This window comes from Plutella xylostella, chromosome 20, assembly GCF_932276165.1.
Source record: "Plutella xylostella chromosome 20, ilPluXylo3.1, whole genome shotgun sequence".
In the NCBI taxonomy this organism is placed as follows: Eukaryota; Metazoa; Arthropoda; class Insecta; order Lepidoptera; family Plutellidae; genus Plutella; species Plutella xylostella.
In genome coordinates this window covers 1,008,138-1,028,859 of record NC_064000.1, presented here as the reverse complement: position 1 = coordinate 1,028,859, position 20,722 = coordinate 1,008,138, and the positions used below count along the sequence as shown (strand labels likewise).

At 37.8% G+C, this 20,722-nt stretch overlaps 2 protein-coding genes across 4 annotated transcripts; one reads left to right on the top strand and one right to left on the bottom strand.

Moving 5' to 3' along the window:
* Positions 1-476: 476 nt before the first annotated feature.
* On the top strand, positions 477-6,553 carry LOC125490143. Of its 2 annotated transcripts, none has more exons than XM_048628412.1 (3): positions 477-611; positions 6,056-6,211; positions 6,438-6,553. In XM_048628412.1, exons 1-3 carry the CDS (start codon positions 561-563, stop codon positions 6,531-6,533), a joined length of 303 nt encoding a protein of 100 aa, XP_048484369.1. In that variant the 5' UTR covers positions 477-560; the 3' UTR covers positions 6,534-6,553. The 2 variants fall into 2 exon arrangements, with proteins under 2 accessions (XP_048484369.1, XP_048484370.1); XM_048628413.1 differs by lacking the exon at positions 477-611 and adding an exon at positions 4,090-4,301.
* A 461-nt stretch (positions 6,554-7,014) lies between these two features.
* On the bottom strand, positions 7,015-19,211 carry LOC105394753 (pancreatic lipase-related protein 2). 2 transcript variants are annotated; one of them, XM_038109791.2, is made up of 4 exons: positions 18,806-19,211; positions 9,414-9,561; positions 8,693-8,833; positions 7,015-8,121 (listed from the first exon to the last, which is right to left on the bottom strand). In XM_038109791.2, exons 1-4 carry the CDS (start codon positions 18,924-18,926, stop codon positions 7,440-7,442), a joined length of 1,092 nt encoding a protein of 363 aa, XP_037965719.2. In that variant the 5' UTR covers positions 18,927-19,211; the 3' UTR covers positions 7,015-7,439. The 2 variants fall into 2 exon arrangements, with proteins under 2 accessions (XP_037965719.2, XP_037965720.2); XM_038109792.2 differs by having other exon boundaries at positions 18,802-18,910.
* Between the last annotated feature and the right edge of the window lie 1,511 nt (positions 19,212-20,722).

The window sequence follows — 20,722 nt, the reverse complement described above, 5'->3', positions numbered from 1 at the left end:
TAAGCCAGTCATGAGCAATGCATCCATCCCGCAGATTAACCACTGACACTGAATCGTTAACAATCCCGAATGCTTAGAATATGATGGAGGGGAAACCTTGACAACATTATACAAGCATGGTATGAAGCTACATCTAGCTGTATGAGGCCTTCATCTAACAGTGAAACATTTTTAAAAGAGACTTCATGGATTTGACAAAAGAGAGTATATTGTTCTAATTTACTAGTAGGTAAGGTTCTAAAGTCTTGGTCCTTGTGGAGTAACTGGTCCAGTAATAGTAACAGATTGCTATTAGGCAATAAGGGCTCTTTTACTGCAGTAGTCCTAGAGGCACAAGTAGATAGTGGTTTTTGATTACTAAAGGTATAATAAACAAATGAAAAACAAATAATTTAGCCATATTTCTCCTCACGCTAACTGTACATCAGATTGACTCACTAAACATGATATCACTCGGTTGTCAACTCTATTCCCGACACTCGGACACATGTTGGCTCCACGCAATAAAACAGTTTGAATCTTATTTATATTGAAGTGAAACAGAAGTCTATTATATATTAATGCTAATTTTGTTTGTCACAATGCAGCTTTGGCACGCATCCATAAAACAGGCAAGTCCAAAGAGATTATGTACAAGAAAAATATTGTAAAAATAACTTCCGTCATTATTCACTTGTAAACACAAGTTTTATTAATGTCTAAATTGATTTATAATGAAACAAGTGTTGATAAATGAGATGTCTTGGGATTAAACTTTCATTGCCAAGTTTTTACTATACCTCTAGAATCAGCTGCTAAGCCATTATATACAGTCACTAGACATGCATGTTTCGTTATATTACACAAACTTTGAAACGGTAACCTTCATGTTATAGTACCTTAATACTAGTTATGCAAATTTTAATGACACCATCACCTCAATCATGTAAATGTAAAGTGTGACAAACAAAGACTGCACCTGAAACTAGTTCAGCTAATTGCTTCCATGTAAAAGTAAATTACAGGCGACTGCCGCTTCAATAAAAAAAAACGCATGATACTTACACTCAAGGACAACATATTAATTCAGTGCGACACTTGTTTTAGCTTCGTAATACTTGTTTAACAACAGAAATGTATTGAATACTTACGTAAGGTGCTCCTAATATTAATCAGATCATAAACATCACAAATAAACTAGGCTAAAGCCGGAATTGAACTAGCACAGGCGGAATTTTCACTGGAAAAACATTTATGCACTTCTCAAATTTCACACAACATACAAATACGATAGCAGTTTACAATAGTAGGGAACAGTTCATTGTTTTTATAGTTTACTTGGTTTAGTAGGAATCGCGCCAGAATAAAACACCATTTTGAAAAGAAAAACGAATTGAAGAAATCGTCACAAGCAATTTTTCCCTTTCCCTCTTCTGTCAGGCTTCACGCCGCGACTTACGTCATTGCGTCAGTTTGACGTTTACATTGGTGTGCCAAGCATTTATATGAAAATTAGTCTAAAAGTAAAATTTCGCGAATTTCCATGAGTCTTGAACAAAAGTTGATCAAAATAGCTTATCGGCTTAGTAGGTATACCTACCACTTTTTGCAACATTTCGTATTATCATGACAAGTCAAAGTCAAAGTAATTTTTTTTTATTAATCGTACAAATATAAAATTTTCTGATGAACGTCAATTTTTACAAATTAGGTACTCTCCGTTCGGATAAGGGGGGGGCTCTTTCTGTCTGTTGCGATATCATAGTTACCTCTATTCTATAAGTTTACGGTGTACGAAGTATGCAACGGCTCAGGAGTTTCTTCACTCTGTTCTTCTCCAAAGACAAAGCGCCCTTTTTCGAACGGAAAAAATATTAAAAATACGTTAACCAGAAAATTATATTTATCTACCTATATCATGAATACAGAATTTGTCTTCTTCATAAAATTATAAAATAAAGGACTACCCTAATAAAGGACTTTCTTGATAGGCTGGCAATACTTTAGTAAGTCGCGCGGAGCTGTGTTTCAAAATAAGTTTTGCAATTTATGAGTAAAATTATATTATTAGAAAGTATTTCTTTATTAAAATAATTTTTGTTGTTATTAAACAAATATTTATATCATTCAAAGAAGCACGAAGTCTTAATAATCTATCATTGATCTACCACAAATTATCTATCTATCGCCAACTAAAGTTTCACCAATAGCAGATTTTGAACGTAGTCGTCTTCTCGTAGGGATCCATTGATAAATCAGCGACCTACTTTACAAAGCAAGGCCGGCTAGAGGTGTGATTTCTGACCTAATGACCCAAGGCATCCCTTTCGTGATGTTGCGAAAGCTGCAATACGGTCAAATTGTTAAAAATAACTTCTCTATAATTTTACATTTCGTGTAAACCTATGTTTAACATTACTACGACATTTTGCTCGTATAAATATTTAAGGCGCTTGGACGGTTTCAGGTTTTGAATAATGCATAGTTGGAGACGTGACGTAGGTATTTTGAATCACATTTTCGCTGTAGGTTTTCATTGCATTTTCCTAAAATGAACGTAGGTACTTAATACTTATGAATCTTATGTTCAAAAGGTATAGATTGTTATGATAATGACTCCATGAGTAAGTGTCTGTCATTGAGACTATTTGAGACCGATGCCACAATGTTTGAGGTCTAAAGTCGTGTTATAACTATAAGTAGACGAATATTGGGAAGAAACTGCTTCATTCGATATGATCACCATTTCTAATCATGTGTCAGGGAATTAAGTTCTGTGACTGAATCCTGAACTGGGTTCATTTTATTTTATTTTGCATTTAGCCTTTTGTGTCCCACTGCTGCTGGGCTTAAGTCTCTCCCTGGGTCTTCCGCCTATCCCTATCTCGGCCTCTTCATTCCAGTTCCTACATATTAACAAATAAATGATAATTATCCATCCATGATTACACATTTATTATACATACTTAGTAAGCTGGAGACTCAATAAGTTCTGATACCATGTTAAAATTTTACCATTCCGATTTAAATCGCCCACAGGTTATTCCTACCTACGTATATTTTAAAAGGATGGACACTGGTCAGTTATTGTCATGACATGATCTTTGTAACACTAGAGTGGGCGCGTGGGCTACAGGTGTAGACCAGGGTATCATTTTGTTGTAAATATCTGGAACACGCGGCACTAGCGCTCCCTCCCCCCGTGTATTCCTTCCTCACGAACCCCCGCGTTACCCAGCAGCGTGCCCACTGTCCCGGCACACGGGAACCTGAGGAGCACAGCGGCTAAAGTTGCTGGGCTACGTATGTAGCCCGCGCGACCGTTCTAGGTAAGTGTTTTTTTCTGATTTTCTGTTTTATTTCTTAGATTAAATATTTTTTTATGCACATTTACGTTAATATGAAATGTATAATCATATTACTTGATTGTTTTTTTTACTTTGTTAGTTCTATTTTGGACTAAAGACACAAAAAAATCATTTGATTCATTTTAGGTAATAATGGCGGTGAACGAAGGTCAAATTCGGAAATGGCTTATGGAAGACGGGGAAAATAGTGATAACTTGAAGGAAAGCGAAGAAGAAGGTCCTATGGAACCGTTAATTCTTTCCGATAATTCTCATTTATCGCAGAGTGAACAAAAAGTAGAAGATTTGGACGAAGATGATGTGATGTGAAGGTACCATCATCATCATCAGTTTTGATCAGCTACAAGTCCCGGAATGTTATGAAATGGAGTAAATTTGCACCATCTGCTACTATATTGTATCCTATATTGTAGGAAACTATGATCAGTTTATAAGTTTTGTGTCTTAAACTAAAAAAAAATATCTAATTTGTGCGATGGTCCCAAATAATATCGATATTTAGAAGTATGTTTTTGTTTGTTAATAACTTTGTTAAAATTAGAAAATATTCATACGTTTTTTACTTTAAAGTTTAAAAATAAATATGATAGTTTAAATATAGAAAAGTGTTTCACTTTTCAATCAAATATCTGTGCTTATGAGGCATTACAAATGGGCTACATATGTAGCCCGCGCGACCATCCCAGGAGTTAAATGAGCGCGCCTACTCTAGTGTTAAGTGGGACTGTGAGTTCGAGCCAATGATATGTTATTATCAAGCTATAGTGGTCATTTTAGCCATATTACATGTACGTATATGACAGTACAAGGAAGTACAGATATCGAGCACAGTTAACGGTTATGGTGGCGTATATTTAGCAGAGGAGTTGTCCATTGTTAGTGAGATTGTATTTAAAGAAAGCACCGAGAGTTCATCGATTAGTTATTCACATCCAACGCATCATGAAGTTGTGGGTGAGTCGCCTTTACTACTATTTGAAGTCTCTGTTAGCTTTTATTTATGGTTTTAGGTTAGCTAAGTGCATTGTAGAGTCACCACAGTTAGTGTCTGTTATCTGAGTGACTGTGAGTTTGCGTGAGTCACTGTTTTGTACCTACCGTGGCTGTGGCTATATCTACTCATCATCATCATCATCAGCCAATAATCATCCACTGCTGGACATGGGAGAGGCCTATATCTACTGTATCAACTTAATTCCCTTAACGAATACAATACTTACACGAATTGGTTCGTGGCCCGAACTGCTATACCGAAGGTCTCAGGTTCAATTCCCAGCCGGGTCAGATATTTGTTTGAAGACAGATATTTGTACTCGAGTCTTGGGTGTTAATATTATGTAAATATATCAGCTGTACAGGCTCTACCTAGCTTAGGGTCGGATGGCCGTGTGTGAGATGTCCCAACATAATAATTATTATTATCATTAGAATTTAGATCTGTTCTGTGATCTACAAAAATATGCAAAATCTGATGGCCTTATGCGCGCGAATTTTTACCTCCATAAGCCGGACGGAAGGTTTTTGCAACTTTTTATGCTTTTTAGCAAAAACTTACCAAAATCCAGCTATATCTGTATATTTATCTAGCAACGATCGTTTTTAAATCAACATTCGTAAGAGTCAAATTGCAACTGCAAGTGTTGTTTAAACATTAGATAAAATGTAAACGGGGATTTAGTTAATTACCCCGTAGTAAATTATATTAGCATTATTCATAAGTAATTAAAACGAATGTCCAGCATTGACCGTGACTGTCTGAGTAATAACTACAGTGGGGTTACTCTACATATACTACTAGAAAAACGAACGTCATGCAATCAGCACGTTTAATACAACGAGATAGAGTCGTGGCTCGCACAGCAGCGCTTTGAAACTTAGTTTTTCGCCATATAGGGTGACCCCCCAGGAAATGCAGAATTACTGAATATCTTAAGTTTTAGATTTTGCATCGGCCTGCACGCACGAGTAACGCGAGCTTAATAATATCAATGATATGTATTATAAAAAATTAATTAAGTAATATGATCTTATTTAAAAATATTTAAAATTACTAGAATGTCATTTTTTTACGTGAAACGAAAACTACGAAAAGTCGTAGAACAAAAGTTGTTCAGGTTGACCCCCTGAGTCAGCCCCTTTCGGCTTAGTGTAAGTTTGTACCACTTTTATAACACCTGGTATAGGTATAGGTAGGCATGTGTAGGTATACTATGCTCACGTCTTTATGTTTCTAAATGGAGGCCTCCTCCTCAAAAAGTGTCTCTCCACCAAAATTACCAAAACTGGTTTTGTATGACCCTTATAAGTATAATTATTATATTTAGGTATTCTAGGTCAAATATGACATCTAGTTCTTTAGTTAATGAATGTCTACTTAGGTAGATTCATAAATTATATTATTATAATACTTAGTTAATAATAATGAAAAAAATAATTTTAATTACTATGCGTCCTATTTATGCAAAATACCTCGTATCCCCGAGGTTGAAACATTAATAGCTATTATAGTGAATGTGGCTGCTTTTAAGTGAATCAAAATTCTTTAGCCATTTTTCGCAGTATTAAATAATAAGAAAAAGAATCGCATTACATCTCCACACTCCATTTGCTGGCAATTTACTTTCAGTAACGACTACTACGTATTTTCACATCATAATGACATGTGTAGACAAACAATACAATGAATACAAGTAAACATTAATTTCCAGCTAGCGATCCTGCTCATCACCGCCTCCGTATGCCTTGCAGCATCAGCTTCCATCAAGGCTCCACCCTCAACGTCCAGGGACCAGCTCCACCACCCTCTATACAGACCAGCACCGAACACCCCCTATCAGCATCCGAGGAAAGGGGAGACGTGTAAGGTAAGTGTAGCATTGTGCTGAGCTGGGGGCCTTTTGGCTTGGTGCACTGGACTGTGATAGACTGGCCATGCTAGGTATAAATAGTATTTTTATTAATAATATTTTTCATTTCTTTTCCATTTTTGTAACTAAGTATTTCTATACCTGATTTATTAGTGTTTTAATTGTATTTCTGTGTATGTGGTGTATTTGTGCAGTAAATAAATGTGTTTTATTTCTTTCTAAGGATGGAGTGTGCACCAAACTGCCTCCCGGCCCGAATGGATGTCCTGAATGCCAATATGCCCTGCCTTTAGACTTCACTGATGACCAGTTCGTTTGAATAAATAAGATAAGGAAAAACTAGAGTTTTATTATTTTCTCTATAGGTTTTGAACTTAATACCTAACTATGTTTTAAAATCCTAATATGTCTGTGACTCTTTCACGTCAAAACTAATGAACGGATTTGAATGAAATTTGGTATCCATGTGGCAGGCATCTGGTTGAATCTCCTTTTTGGTTGAATCACTAGCGCTTTCATTGGATGGCGCTATTCAGATGCCTGCGACATACATATGGTCTAGACCCTGAGAAAGAACATAGGCTACTTTTTATCCTAAAATTCCCACGGGAAAACTTTTTAAGGCGAAGCGAAGCTCGCAGGAACAGCTAGTAAAATATAAAAACTTACTAGCAAAATGATTAATTGCGCAATGAAACGTGAATGAAAAAACAGAAAGATTGTTTACCTTTTATGCCAAGTATGAATGAATGCAGTATAAAAAGCATGGAGCATAATAAAACATCAACATATTTTGTACCTACGCTCGTATATTGTAATTTGTACAGTAGAACATACCTGCTTATTACGTATTTACAGAGTGATTGTTAAAAGCCTTATTACCTACCTTAATATTAGTATTGCTTAACAAACACTATGTTGGAGGTTTCATGGCAGTTACTTCATGCATGACTAAGAAAATGCTATACGTACAAACCTTTTTTCCTATGAAAACCTTCCTAACTATGAGGTACCTATTCTCTATCTATTGACTTAGGACGGATTCCATAAGAAGGACACTTAACATTATTCCGAAACTTTCACAGCTTTATTTTATTTAGGAATTGGTATTTTAACCGGTTGAATCTTTCGACCAGTTGAATCCCGTGAAATCAGACACAATAAAAATATATTGTTTATTGTGCGATATCGCGACTTTGGGATACAAAAGGTTAAATTGATCGTTCTATGTGAAAATCTCAGTTTCATTACTATCATTGACGTTAGTGACCTGTCTCCACGCTGCAAACTCCTTCTTCAGGCCATCTTCTCCTAAAAAGTACGGATAAAACTTATCAGTTGACACAAAGAAGATCCCGTGCTTCTTCTTGTTCACACCGAGACCCATCACGTTGGTCTCTAAAGGCTCTCTATCGTAGCAGTTATAGTCCCGAGCCTGCTGTATGGAGTCACACTTGAGGCCGATAAACTTCCCAGGGTTCCTTAAAGCCGACTGCCAGTAGTACAGCACTCGGAAATGGCTGCATGTTGAGGTGCACGGGTAAAGACTGACTTCCGACGGTTGGTACTCCCCTCCGTTGATGTAAAAGTCCACATGTCCCATGGTGTTAGCCATGCCGAAGCCGTCAATATTCGTGTGGATCACCTCGACGAACTCAGCATCGGAAGCCGACAGTCGATCTTCAGGTCCAAGGGTCCTAAAGCAAGGTCCGGACGGTTCCAGCGCGGTGATTCGGGAGATGTTCCGTCCGGTGAGTTGCTGGAAGTTCTTGCCGATGTAGCTGACGGTGTGGCCGCCGAGGCTGAAGCCCAGCAGCTCCAGCTTGCCGGGGTCCAGCCCGGCCTCCACCAGCTGCGCGAGGACCTCGGCCACGTGCCTGCCGACGGGACGCATCATGCGGCTGGATCTGGGGGGTTGGAAAGGTAGAGTTTAGTCGTCATGATATTGCGCTGCTGAAATACGTATATGTTGATAACCAGTGGCGTTTTATTTTCATATGATTGGCTGAGCTGGAGCCAATACATTTACAAATGCTCAGAGTAAAATCAATACCATATTGGATGCAAGGAACCGCGTCAAAAGTACTTAATTCGTTATCGGTAACTAGTTATTGATGACCTTCTTCATCTTAGCGCGTCTAGAAACTAGAGCTGTAAGCTAGGGTTCGTCACCATGGTGAACGAATCGGTCTGTCAGATACTGACTATATACGCTACAAGTATACAAGTTGTTGTAGATGTTGTAAGTAACTAGGTATAGTAAGCCGAAAGAAGCTGACTCACGGGTTTATTGTAAGTAAACAATTTGTGTGTAGGTTTTATTTCTACGAATTTCCATAACTGCTAGAACAAAATTTATTTAAGTTCTTTAGATTGACTGCCTTTTCCACAACCTGATAAGAAAATGACTCGCGGAGGCATCCACATCCTTTGATGGACATATTATTAACAAGTAGTCTAGTGACGAAGTATACTCACAGATGGTAGTGCACGGAGGCGAACCTCTGGTTGTCGAGCAGGATGACGTTGTAGCCGCGGTCCTCGTACATGTTGGAGTACATGGACGAGATCGGAAAGTACGAGCTGTCCAGGTAGCCGATGGCGAGTAGCATGGTCTTCCTGAAATCATAGTGGAGGGTATTGGTAATTATTCAACAGGTTTTGATGCTCCGTAATTGAGGGTGTCAGTAGCGAAGACCACCGGTTAGCTCGTCGTCAACATCATTCCTCTAATAGCAGTCTATTATGGAAATAGGTAGGCCTATCCCAAAGCATGCCACTGCATGCGATCTATAGCTTTCCGTTTAGCATGTGAAACTACTTATCCTTTTCAACGGATCGGTGATAATATGAGGCTTTCACTAGTTAGGCCAGTCACATTAGCGTCAGTTGCTGGTGGCCCAGGTTGCTCTGGATGAATTATAGGCTAAGTACAGTGGTTCGTTACTGGACGATTCTCCTTTCGTGGACTTCGTAAAACTGACTACCTCACACAGGGAGCCGTTGTGGTTGAGTGTATCCTTATGTCAATGACGATGGCTTATGATAACGGTGGTCTTATATCTTATTTCCTTTTGATGGAATACATTCTACCCGAATCAAAAGGTACAACTAAGGACTTGTTTAAGGACATCTTTGTTTTACTATACCAAAATAATTAAATTTCTTTCTATGCTTTTCAAATATCTTGTCAAGTTACCTTTTAAAGTCGATTCTGGGATCCTTGGCCATGCTCTTCGCGGTCCAGTAGGTGTACTTCTGCCGCGTCCTGCCCTTGCCCTGGACCTGGAAGAACAGGTGCTTCATCTGGCTCTTGGGGATCTTCGCCGGCTTCAGGGACCCTGGACCTGGTGGGAGGATGGTGGTGGATTAGGAGAATAAAGATAACCTGGGAAACCAAGACTTGCTACCAGTTTTAATAACCTATCTACCAATGAGTGGTAGTTACTTTCATACTATTTTCACACATTAAGCTCCATTTTCACAATAGTCGGTTAAATCGTAACCAGGGAAAGGTTGATAAATTATACGTCATCTCCATATAAAATTCTTGACAGATGTGTCAAAAGCCAACCATTCATTCCTGATTATGCTCAACCGAAAATGGAGAACCAATTTCTCCATTTTCGGTTAGAGCATATCCAGGGAGTACTGGTTGACTTTTGAAGAACCTTTTGGTTTTATTAAATTAGGTGTTAAGTTATTAAACTTGTACTCGGGAGTTTAGAATAACCGAATCCTAAGCAGCTAATCTAGCATAGTAAACGGATTTACACTCGATTGATGCCGCTGTAGTATGCAAATACATGCAGATGGATATTGCAAAACCGATTACTCATCGGAAATTCTCAGTGGGTACCTATGTGCATGATAACTTGACTTTTTATATTATTAATTAAAAACTATGCACTAACTAACCCAAAAAAATATAAGTAGGTAGGTACTTAATCACAAAAATAAAACACCAAATAAATTAGTATAAAGATCGAAATAGAACGACACTGGGTGATCGACTTTTAACTCGATTTTTTTTGAATAATTAACAGTTATAATAACTTGTAATTGATTACACTAGGTATATTAGGAGCCTATATTTAGACATAGCCTTGTTATGCTATTTTTATAACAACCATCTAAGTAATTGATTTTTAAATAATTATGATATAGGCCGCACACGAGTGGAGTAGGTAAATAGGCGCCTAGTTAGCTTTTAAACTGGTAATTTATATTCGCTTTCAATCTTTCTGGCTCAGTGCATGACAGGTTGATCAAGTTCATCAAAAAAATCGTCAATCTATACTATGAACGGTCAACTATATATTGTTATTTCTAATGAACTGTTCTTATTATACTTTTTATTTCAACAGCACTGTAAAAATTACCTTTGTGACAAAAAAAAATGTAGAAGAAAAATAATAATGTATATGTAGTACCGAATTATTTCCTAAGTAATTCGAAATAATAGTAATTCAGTCAAATTACTTTGCCGTTTAATGTTTTAATTTGAGGAAACTGCCAAGGTCTTATGCATTTAAACTGGTGCGAGACAGTACATTCTCTCAGGCTTAGTGCAAGTAGGATACCTAGGTCTTATGTAGTCTAGATCAGTGATTCATAAGATATATTTATAAAGCTGCATGTTGTAATGTGCAACTGAATATCTACGCTCAGTGTTATCGACCCCTACTTGACGTTGTAATATTATTATACAGGCTGTCAAAAGGCAAAAGGGGGTGACTCAAGTTGTCATTCTATAAACAACATTTTTGATCTATGGGTGTATGAAAGAAGTTTCCTCAGGCTCATCCTGAGCAGTCAGCGGCAGACGCTGGTCTGATTGGTCAATCCTTTCCCTACACAAGAGCTAGACTAGGGTTGTCAACAACATAATAAGAAGAACACCTAACCTAATAAATGCGCTGGACGTACGTTAGCGAGCAATGAAATAGTTCCTCTTATAAAATGCTGAAATATATTTTTTTAAACATAAAATTTTCAATAATAATTTAACAAAATATTTCATTTCATAGTTGGTAATAATATGATGATGATGCACTGTTTTAAATATTATGTACTTCCATAAGGTGAAGTGCGGTAATTGCAACTATCCGGTAATTGCAACTAACTTCAATAACTCCCTCTAGAGTTACTTCATTGTAAAACGACAGACTAAAATCAATTTTACATCATAAAAGTTCTACCCAAAATGTAGATAGCGCTGATAGCTCAAGAATTGTGGGAGTTATAAAGCTTTTTGTCATCGGCCATTTTTAGGCTGCTGGCGTCGGATGGACATGGTGTACATTTTTATTTTATAAAATAGTTTTTAGTGGTTCCTCGCAAGGTTTTTCCAAAAATAAATAAGAACTAATAACGGTAAGTCATTTTGTATGTATTTGTTTTATTCTAACACGATTATTTTCCGAGTTTTCTGTGTAGTTACATTTACCAGACAAAAAATGCAAAGTCTGGTAAATGCAACTATTTTGCAGTTTTTAGGGTGGTTACAATTAGCTGCCAATTTTTGTATGAAATTGGAAAAAGCCAGTGATGGGGCAGTGAACATGAATATATTGATACAATCACTAATTATATAACACACAAATAAGAATAAAAGGCTGAATACCAAATTTTAAACATATCTGTTAAGCACACATTTTTTTAGAAAACCGGCAAAATTCCACCCTGCGGTAAATACCGAAAACTTTCCAAAAAAATTGTAAAAAGGCTGTTTGATTAAAAATAAGTAAAATATTTAATGTTGATTAATAAAAATATAGCTATTAATTTTTATCCCCGAGTTTTATTCTGCTACCATGGTCTTCTTGGCTTGTCGATGGCAGACACTACAATCTGTCGATAAAATTACGATAAAGTTCCCATCACTATTTTTGAGAAATTAGTTGCAATTACCAGACCCACGGCTAAACAGTATTTTCATGCGAAATTGGTCGTAGTTACAAGGAGATAAGTGTCACAATCCTATGAATATTCTCTTAGTCTTTGTGTTTCAAATACACAATATACACCACACATAGAAAAATATGGAGATAAAACGATTAGTTGCAATTACCCGCCAGGAGGGGTAATTGCAACTATTTCTGCCTTTGCCGGAACTTTTGGCAATAGCTCTTTATTCTTCAGAGTTTTTCTTTGTCATGATAGTAGAATAAAATCTACATAAAATTTTGACTTTGGCATGATTTTACAGTAATACTATTTCCTTATATACACTGCCGGGCAATGAAATAGTTCCACTGATATAACACCAAATTACTCCTAAACGGAAAATGCTAGCTTAATGACGCCTTCTGCAATATTGGAGAATATTTAATTGCGCATCAGAATATTCCCATTTAAAAACTTAAATATTGTTATAAAAATTTAAATTAAATGTTTTAAAAAAAATGGGGCATTTGGCAAATAAAACAAAATCTCTAATTATGCGTTTACACCTAGTAAACGTGGTATTTTCATAACTCAGTACTTGGTGTTTCCTCCATGTGTTCTCAATACAGCTTCTACGCAATTGGGCATGCTGAATACCAGATTCTTCAGCATATGCTGAGGAATGTTCTCCCATTCTTTGATGAGCGCGTCTTTCAAGCCATGAAGTGTAACTGGAGGTGGAACTCGATCTCTCACAGGTCTGTCAAGCTCGTCCCAAGCATGCTCAATGGGATTCAAATCGGGGCTCCTTGCTGGCCACTCCATTTTGTGGATTCCGACGTCATGAAGATACTCATTTACAACTTGAGCAGTGTGCGCCCGTGCATTATCGTGCATGAACATTGCATTCTCGCACATATTGGCCCCAAACGGATCGGCATGTTCATTGAGGACCTCATTCCCATTCTGTATGGGGTAAGGGCGAATGGGGCAGAATGATGTTCTCAGATGAGTCACAATTTATGCTGTACCATCACGATGGGAGGTAAAGAGTATACCGACAACCAGGAGAACAATTTTCACATGTATTTTTTCCAGAAAAAGTGGCACACGGACGAGGCAGCTTTCACGTGTGGGCGGGTGTCTCTGCAGAGGGTCGAACAGCGTTGGTTCCAATCGAGAACGGGAACCTAACTACTGTGAGATACATCAATGAGGTCCTCAATGAACATGCCGATCCGTTTGGGGCCAATATGTGCGAGAATGCAATGTTCATGCACGATAATGCACGGGCGCACACTGCTCAAGTTGTAAATGAGTATCTTATATTCACGGGCGTATCGCAATCGGGCAACTTTATGATGCCATTCCAGTTTTGGGCCATTTGCTGGCCTGTAAAGCTTTAATCTTCTTTCGGCAAGACGTCTCCTGACTGTCCACTCGCTTATTGGCTCCATTCGAACTTGTAGAAGTTGTTGTTGAACGGCTACTCCCGTCTGATGTCGATTTCTTAACATGATTTTCGCAATGAATCGATCTTTTTGGACTGTTGTGCACCTTGGCTTGCCAGTACCTGGTCTTCTCAGGTTTAATACAGTCTCCCTAAACCTTTAGATCACTCGTCGTACAGTAGTATGAGTCACACCCATTATTCTGGCCGCATTTCTTTGGCTGGTTCCCATTTCCACCATGGTGATGATTCTCGCACAATCCTCGCGTGATACAGGCATGATTTATGGGTACGAGAGCCGTAAGACTTTACAATTTTAGAATTCTTTCACAACGACAAAAAAAAAGAATGAATAAAAAAGCAAAACTAAAAACGAAGCAAATGTGTTCCTAAATTTTCAAAGCCGAAAATTTTGCTTCTTCTCTTTTTTTATCCATGGCTTCGAAAAAAACACTATTAAAAAGAGTTTGCATTTAAAAATGTTTGCATAATAAACTATATTTCATTAAACTTTTTAATTCATGAAGCTAGGTTCTATATCTTAGGAGATATTAAGGTATTTGTCGGCATTTTGTGGGTGGAACTATTTCATTGCCCGGCAGTGTATAAAGAATTATCAGATGATGAAGTTACGACTTCAATATTTTTAGTTGCAATTACCGCACTTCACCTTACCATATTGGTCTTTTCCGTTTCGGAGTAATTTGGCGCTATTGTCACTGAAACTTTTTCATTGCTCAGTGTATAAGTACCTACAAGGTGATAAGTCAACCAAGGAGGCACTTCTTCTTCTTCTTCCTAGCCTTGTCCTTATTTAGTGTCGGCTTTGTGCGTCATAATACGCCATTTTGCCCTATTACCGCATTAAATGTTTGACCTGATATGACTGAAGAAGGCACATGATGATAATAATACACTCACGGGCTATGAAAAGGTTCCACTGAGAAAAACACCAAATTACTCCTAAACAGAAAAGGCTAGGTTAATGACGCCTTCTGCAACATTGAAGTACATTTATTTTAACAGAGCATCAGAATATAACCAACTAAAAATGATAGTACATTGGTCAAATTTTAAATTAAAAGTTTGAAAAAATTTGTGTCCTTTGGTGTCTGCTTTTTGTGAGTGGAACTTTTTCATTGCCCGTGAGTGTAATATGTTACCAGTATTTACTATTACCCAACTTAAAGTACAACAGTGAGTACCTACTGAGTACTTATAGCATGCAACGCAGCCATTTATCTAATAACGAGTACCTTTCATGTGAGTAATGAGTAGTTACAGCGACATTGACCCAAAGCCCTCAGGAGATAAGGCTGTGTCTTACAAAATGTCCACTTAAAATGTGAATGAAATGTGATATACGTGATGCGTGCTTTAAATACTTTTAAGTAGTCAAAATTTTAAAATCAAGTGTTGCTAAAGGTTACTAAATCATTTAATCAAACTGTAAATATCTATGTACACAATACAATCTAAATAACTTATTCTAAACTTAAGAAAAATTATGACTAAAGGTACCTAGCCTAACTATAAACAAAAAAAAAGAAGAAAAAAAAATAAAATAAATAAAACTATGTGTCTTCGCTCCGGAACGCATCCGACGCAAAGGTCCCTAAGGCGCTGGCAGCGTTGCCTCGCTGTACAGCCAGAGAGATCCTCTGCATCAGAAACGCTCCAGAGCGGATGTCTAGCCCGCAGTCCCTCATGCGACGGCCTAGGCTTTTGATAAATGTTTTGCCGTCATGACCCCAGATTCCCGTAGTTTCCAGAGCCACGGGCACAAAGATATAATTTTCCATGAGGCCGCTATATTTGGCTATTTTCTGTTTGGCTGCTAGTTCTGCTGCGGCCCCAGGAGTTGCAATGGTGGATGCTACATGTGAAGGTGCAAAAGTGCAAACACATGTAGCATCCCACAACAAGCAGCGCCCCTTCTCCCAAGGGATCAATGTGAGGCCATCTGGCCTTTTCCCGTCGTTTCTGCTAAGCCCCGGGGGCTCTAATATGGACGGGATATTTGCCGAAACTAAGGCTCTCCGGATGATATCATTGATGGCGTGATGCCGCGACAGCCTTCCCGCACTCCGGACGCAATGGAGACCGTGTCGTCCTTGTGCATCGACCTGTGCGCCACACCGACATATATGGGCCTCGCAGATTTTGCAGCCTAGCCTCAGACCGACAGCCACACGCAAAGAATTGTTATCTAAGAGGGTTCCCAGTTGTGGAGAGGGCATAGCATGTAGCCAAATACCCGCCTCAGGCTTGGAGACCGCCCGCAAGCGTGCCAGCTCTGCGCCGTTGCTCTCGTCCATAAGCCGGTCCAGACTTGCTCTAGATGCCACATCGTCCCAGCTTCGCTGGAACATTGGCTTTTCAGGTAGGTCACTCCCAGGGTACCGAGCCCGCCACGAATCCAAAGCCTCATCAACGAAAGGGATACGAAACCCATCACCATCAATGTTAAGAATATTAGTGACGAGTTCCGATGCCCCATGCGATGAGGCCAGGAATGCGGGAAGCTCGGTGTCCTGCAAGCGACGAATGCCTAAACCACCAAGTCTAATGGGTAACGCAGCCTGGCACCACTGTGGCCAAGACATTGTGTTGCTAAATATATTTTTATTACTCATAATGTGGATGTAGGTGAGAAGTGCCAGAAAAGAGGCATGAAAATAGGCCTTTTCATGCTTGGGGAAAAGTACTTTCTAGCATCTAACTTGCGATGAATTTCAAGAAAACCTGATGATAGATGAGGGAATCGTTTTTTTGTTGATATAAATATACAAATGTCATATTATAAAAACAGTTTTTTTGTCTGCCATGATAATACTTATTTCAAAAAGCTATTTTTGAAATCCGTAAAATAGTTTCGGAGCCTATATATACAAACAAACAATAAAATATTTCGTTTTTATATTTTATTCATGTAGGTAGATTACCTAGTGTAGTTGCATTTGAAACACTGCAACTTTATAAGTTTGAAGCAATTGTTTTAGTAGGCACTATCCTAGAATGATTTACAGAACTTCCTACTAAAAGTAATTGTTTTAGTACCTAGACTGCATAACTACTCGTAGGTGTAGTAATTTTTTAATGTAATTTATCCTTCAGACTTCAAAGTAAACATATTTAGTGCAAAAGTGGCTTTGCATACTAATGAAGGCCTAGCATAATATTATAAAAGATAAACAGCCTATAATGCGAACTTTATGAAGAGTATAAATAAAATTAATTTTACCTTTAAAAAATCTGTCGTTTGGGTTTAGGCCAGTTTTAATGGCGGTAACTTATTTGAGGTAAAAAAAAAAATCATTAAGGTTCATCGGATCATTGCTGTTACCTTGTGATATCATCATGTACGGTGGCCTGCGCCTAAAAGCATACAGGCGGAGTTTCAAAATAGCGATCCCTGATGATGAAGGGACCAGCTACATCTGTTATAAATCCGGGGACGTGTTGTGTGTGATGTGTGTAGCAGTGGTGTTTATGTGGATATGCTTGAGCAGCATGTGAGCTTGAGATCGTTATTTTAAAAACTCCGCCTGTATACTTTTAGGCGCAGGCCACCGTACCTATAATGCAGGGTGGATGTTATCTGTACTACTACTAACGAGTGCGTACATATTTCTACAGCAAGAATTACAACTTTACGAATAATACCTATGCGTTATTTGGTCCTCCATTTATTAAATTTATTTGGTAACCGACATGCATAATTGCTAATTTAATACGGAAACCTAACTCTAAAACATTTGTTAAATCGCTCATCACATTAATCCTCGGTTTGTTGGTAAGCATACAAGCAATAAAATATATAAAAGCGTTGTCATTGAGAGAGTACGAATAAATAAGAATTAATGAGATTATGCCTACATTAGCATAATAAGGTGCAAATTTTCAAAGAAATCTTGATATTGACAATGAATTTTATTAGTTTATTTAAAAAACAGGATCTGGAATTCTAGATTTTGGTTGCCAAACCTTGCTTCTAATTTATGCATAGCAAAAAAGGCTATACAGCTGAATTATATAATTTAACGATCGCGAACGAACTTGAAAAAATCTGACATTTCTGCGCGTTGATGTCTTTTGTATGAAAAACTATTTCTTTTGTATTATTACTATCTCTTTTTAAATAAGGATGTCTGTATTTAAAAAGCGGGGTGTTATAAGTTTAACGTATCCATGTATGTGTGTATCTGTCTGTGTTAGAGAGCTCCCATACGGCAGAACGGTTTTTCGATTTGTTTTTTGGTTCACGTAAGCATCAAAGTTTCTATGTAGAAGTATATTTTTTTTCGGAAATTTCCAAAAGTAGAAGAACAAAAGTTGTTTAGATTGACCACCTGAGTCACCCCCTTTCGGCTTAGTCTAAGCACCACTTTTGCAACATCCATTACTTTCATATAAGTGCTTGTTTCACAATATTGGACTAACTCACTTATTACAGTAAGTTTCACAACAAATTCTTAACCATCGAATAAATGTAAGGAGATTTGACTAGACAGAATATTTATTTTCATGGTAATATATCCGTGTCCGGCACTTTATGATTATGAAACGGTTTTCTCACATTATTTTGAAACGAATTTCTAAAAGCCTGGCACAAAGAGTATAAAAAACGCATTTGAGATACTTACTTATTTTTTTTTCAATGGCGCTAGCTACTATTAACCCCCTAAATATCATATGAAGATGAAGACGTTTTTTTCGAAATTGTTAAGGAAATCATCATCATCATCAGACTATAGAAGTCCACTGCTGGACGTAGGCCTCTCCCAAAGCACGCCACTGGATGCGATCTTTAGCTTTCCGCTTTCTTTAAGGAAATACAATATTATGTTCTTCATCCCAAATCGGCGGCGCTAGTTATAGGTACCCTTGAATTTTAAGAATACGGGAGTTGACTTAGAGCCTGTTTCACAATGTCTGGATAATGGGTTCCTGTGGGATAAATAAAAGACATGCTGTCACTCTCTGTAAATACCTATGTTTTAGCCAGTGACATCATTGCATCTCTCCTAAGACCCTAAGGTTTAGTTTCACCATACCCCATTAACACCCCTATTACATTATAACAAGGTATTAGTTGTTGACTTTTGTCACATCTATCAAGAATTCAATATGGAAATATTATTTTAGATGACACTTACAATGTAACATGGGTGTTAATAATCTAACAGACTATAGTGAAACTAGGCTTATCTTATTATCTAACATGGCGGGTAAGTAAGGTACATACATACATAGTGACATTAATCCAACTGGATATCCGAGTTCTTCCCGATTTTTGTACGCTTCCAAAGCGGCTACATATTTCACGCACACAAACACGGCTACAACACACACGCAACACTTAAAATACATTTTGGAAATTGTGATCTAATAAACCTTTGGTTACTTTAAAACATCAAATTAATTAATTATAAACTTAGAAAGAAATAAATGCATTTCAATAATTTCAACAAAAATCTACTCTAAATCGTACGGCGATCTTTTTCCTTGTGAACAATTTGAGATAAAACATCGTTATTTAAAAACCGTTGGGTGACATTTGTAAGGTCACTATTTGTCACTGAATTCGCGCTATTTAGTTTTTTTTCCACTTCGCAAAGGTTGTTGGCCCGAGAGCCTACGGAACACTACGTTGCAACTAAGCTAGGCTAGGCTTAAACAGTAGCTATATTACCTTCGAGGTTACGGCACGTTTCCGAAGCGACTAATCAAAGTTAAACGCTGTTTAAATATATTTTCTAAAACTTTAAGTTTTAGGTAGTTAAAGAGTTTAGATTTAGTATTACCTAATAATTGAAGTATTACCTAATTTGAAGCGTCCGTAGTCGAGCGGACTTCAGTGATCGTAACTAATCACTGAGGTTAAGCAACAACTGGCACGGTCAGCCATTGGATGGGTGACCGATTTCAAGTGGTTCTTTTCTGGACGCTTCCGTGCTTCGGATGGCACGTTAAGCCGTGGGTCCCGGTTGCTGCTTCGGCAGCAGTCGTTAAGTAACCCTAGTCAGAGAATGTATTAATCTATAGTTAACGTTAATTTGTCATGTCAGAAACTGGTAACAAGCGTGGCGTTCTCTCGCGATTCGCGTGTCGATAAAGACATAATTTGCTTGTTAGTATGTGTGTCGTCTCTTTATAAAATTTCGCAAGTGAATTTTTTACCATGTCTCTTAATTTATTAACACCGTGGGGATAATTTTTTGTTCTTATTAATAGTCATTTTAGCAATCAGTCATGTAAATGTAAAAGGGATATAGGTATACTTTGTGCGTAGGTCCTTTTAATGTGACCCGTAGTCATATTGCAAGCACAGTTTTGTAAGTTAAACTGTACTAAGTACTAACTGTATGGGAGATCGGATAAAAAATATTTTTGATAGAACTATGTTTCCTTGGGAAAGTGGTTCAGTTATGTGTTCTGTTCAGTCAGAATAATGTGGATTAAGTTTTCGGGAGCATCACCATTAACACTATGTATTATACATATTTTTTGGATAAGTACTTCAGATGGCTTATAATGTCATGACCCTAAAAAAGTTATTTTTTTCAGTGAGTCCACTAACGTTAGTTTTATTACTTCTATGTTCTTCCCCACAACACATGTTGTTACTTTCATTAGGTAGGTATGTACGTAGTCGGTCCGAATACTGTGAAGTGGTATTTAACGCCATCTATGGGACTTTTCCGGAACTAAAACATTTAGTTTTCCTTGATAGGGCTTGTGGTTGTTTCAATAACACTAGCAGATGGCATTGGCATTCACTTTCAAGACACTTTACATTACCGAATGGTATAGTGACGACTCTGACGGTGAATCTTTAAAGGTTCCGGGTTCGAAACCTAACCGTGGCAGATATTTGCTTCAAGACGGAGTCGGACGGGATCGTCCCACATTACGCTTGTCAGATCGTGATCTCCACTCGAAAACTCGTTTATCCCACCGCTTAAGGGTCGATTACACCTAACGAGTACAGTGGCGAGTCAGTATCCTCGGCCGATCCTCGACCAATCGGAGGACACTGACTCGCCACTGTACTCGTTAGGTACAATCGACCCACTAGCTTCAAGATTTTCAATGCTATTTCGGTTACATGAGTTCTCTTATAAATCACTAAATGTTGGGGGTTACCCCAACGGAAAAAGGGGGGT

Bases quoted from the DNA above. Each gene is read 5' to 3' on its own strand.
- LOC105394753 (XM_038109791.2), bottom strand. From the start codon at position 18,926: ATGTATTTTAAGTGTTGCGTGTGTGTTGTAGCCGTGTTTGTGTGCGTG. The intron at 9,562-18,805 runs GTATGTATGTAC...TCCTCCCACCAG, and splicing joins AGTTGGATTAATGTCACTAT to GTCCAGGGTCCCTGAAGCCG. The intron at 8,834-9,413 runs GTAACTTGACAA...CTATGATTTCAG, and splicing joins CCCAGAATCGACTTTAAAAG to GAAGACCATGCTACTCGCCA.
- LOC125490143 (XM_048628412.1), top strand. From the start codon at position 561: ATGCTAATTTTGTTTGTCACAATGCAGCTTTGGCACGCATCCATAAAA. The intron at 612-6,055 runs GCAAGTCCAAAG...ATTAATTTCCAG, and splicing joins GGCACGCATCCATAAAACAG to CTAGCGATCCTGCTCATCAC. The intron at 6,212-6,437 runs GTAAGTGTAGCA...TTTCTTTCTAAG, and splicing joins GGAAAGGGGAGACGTGTAAG to GATGGAGTGTGCACCAAACT.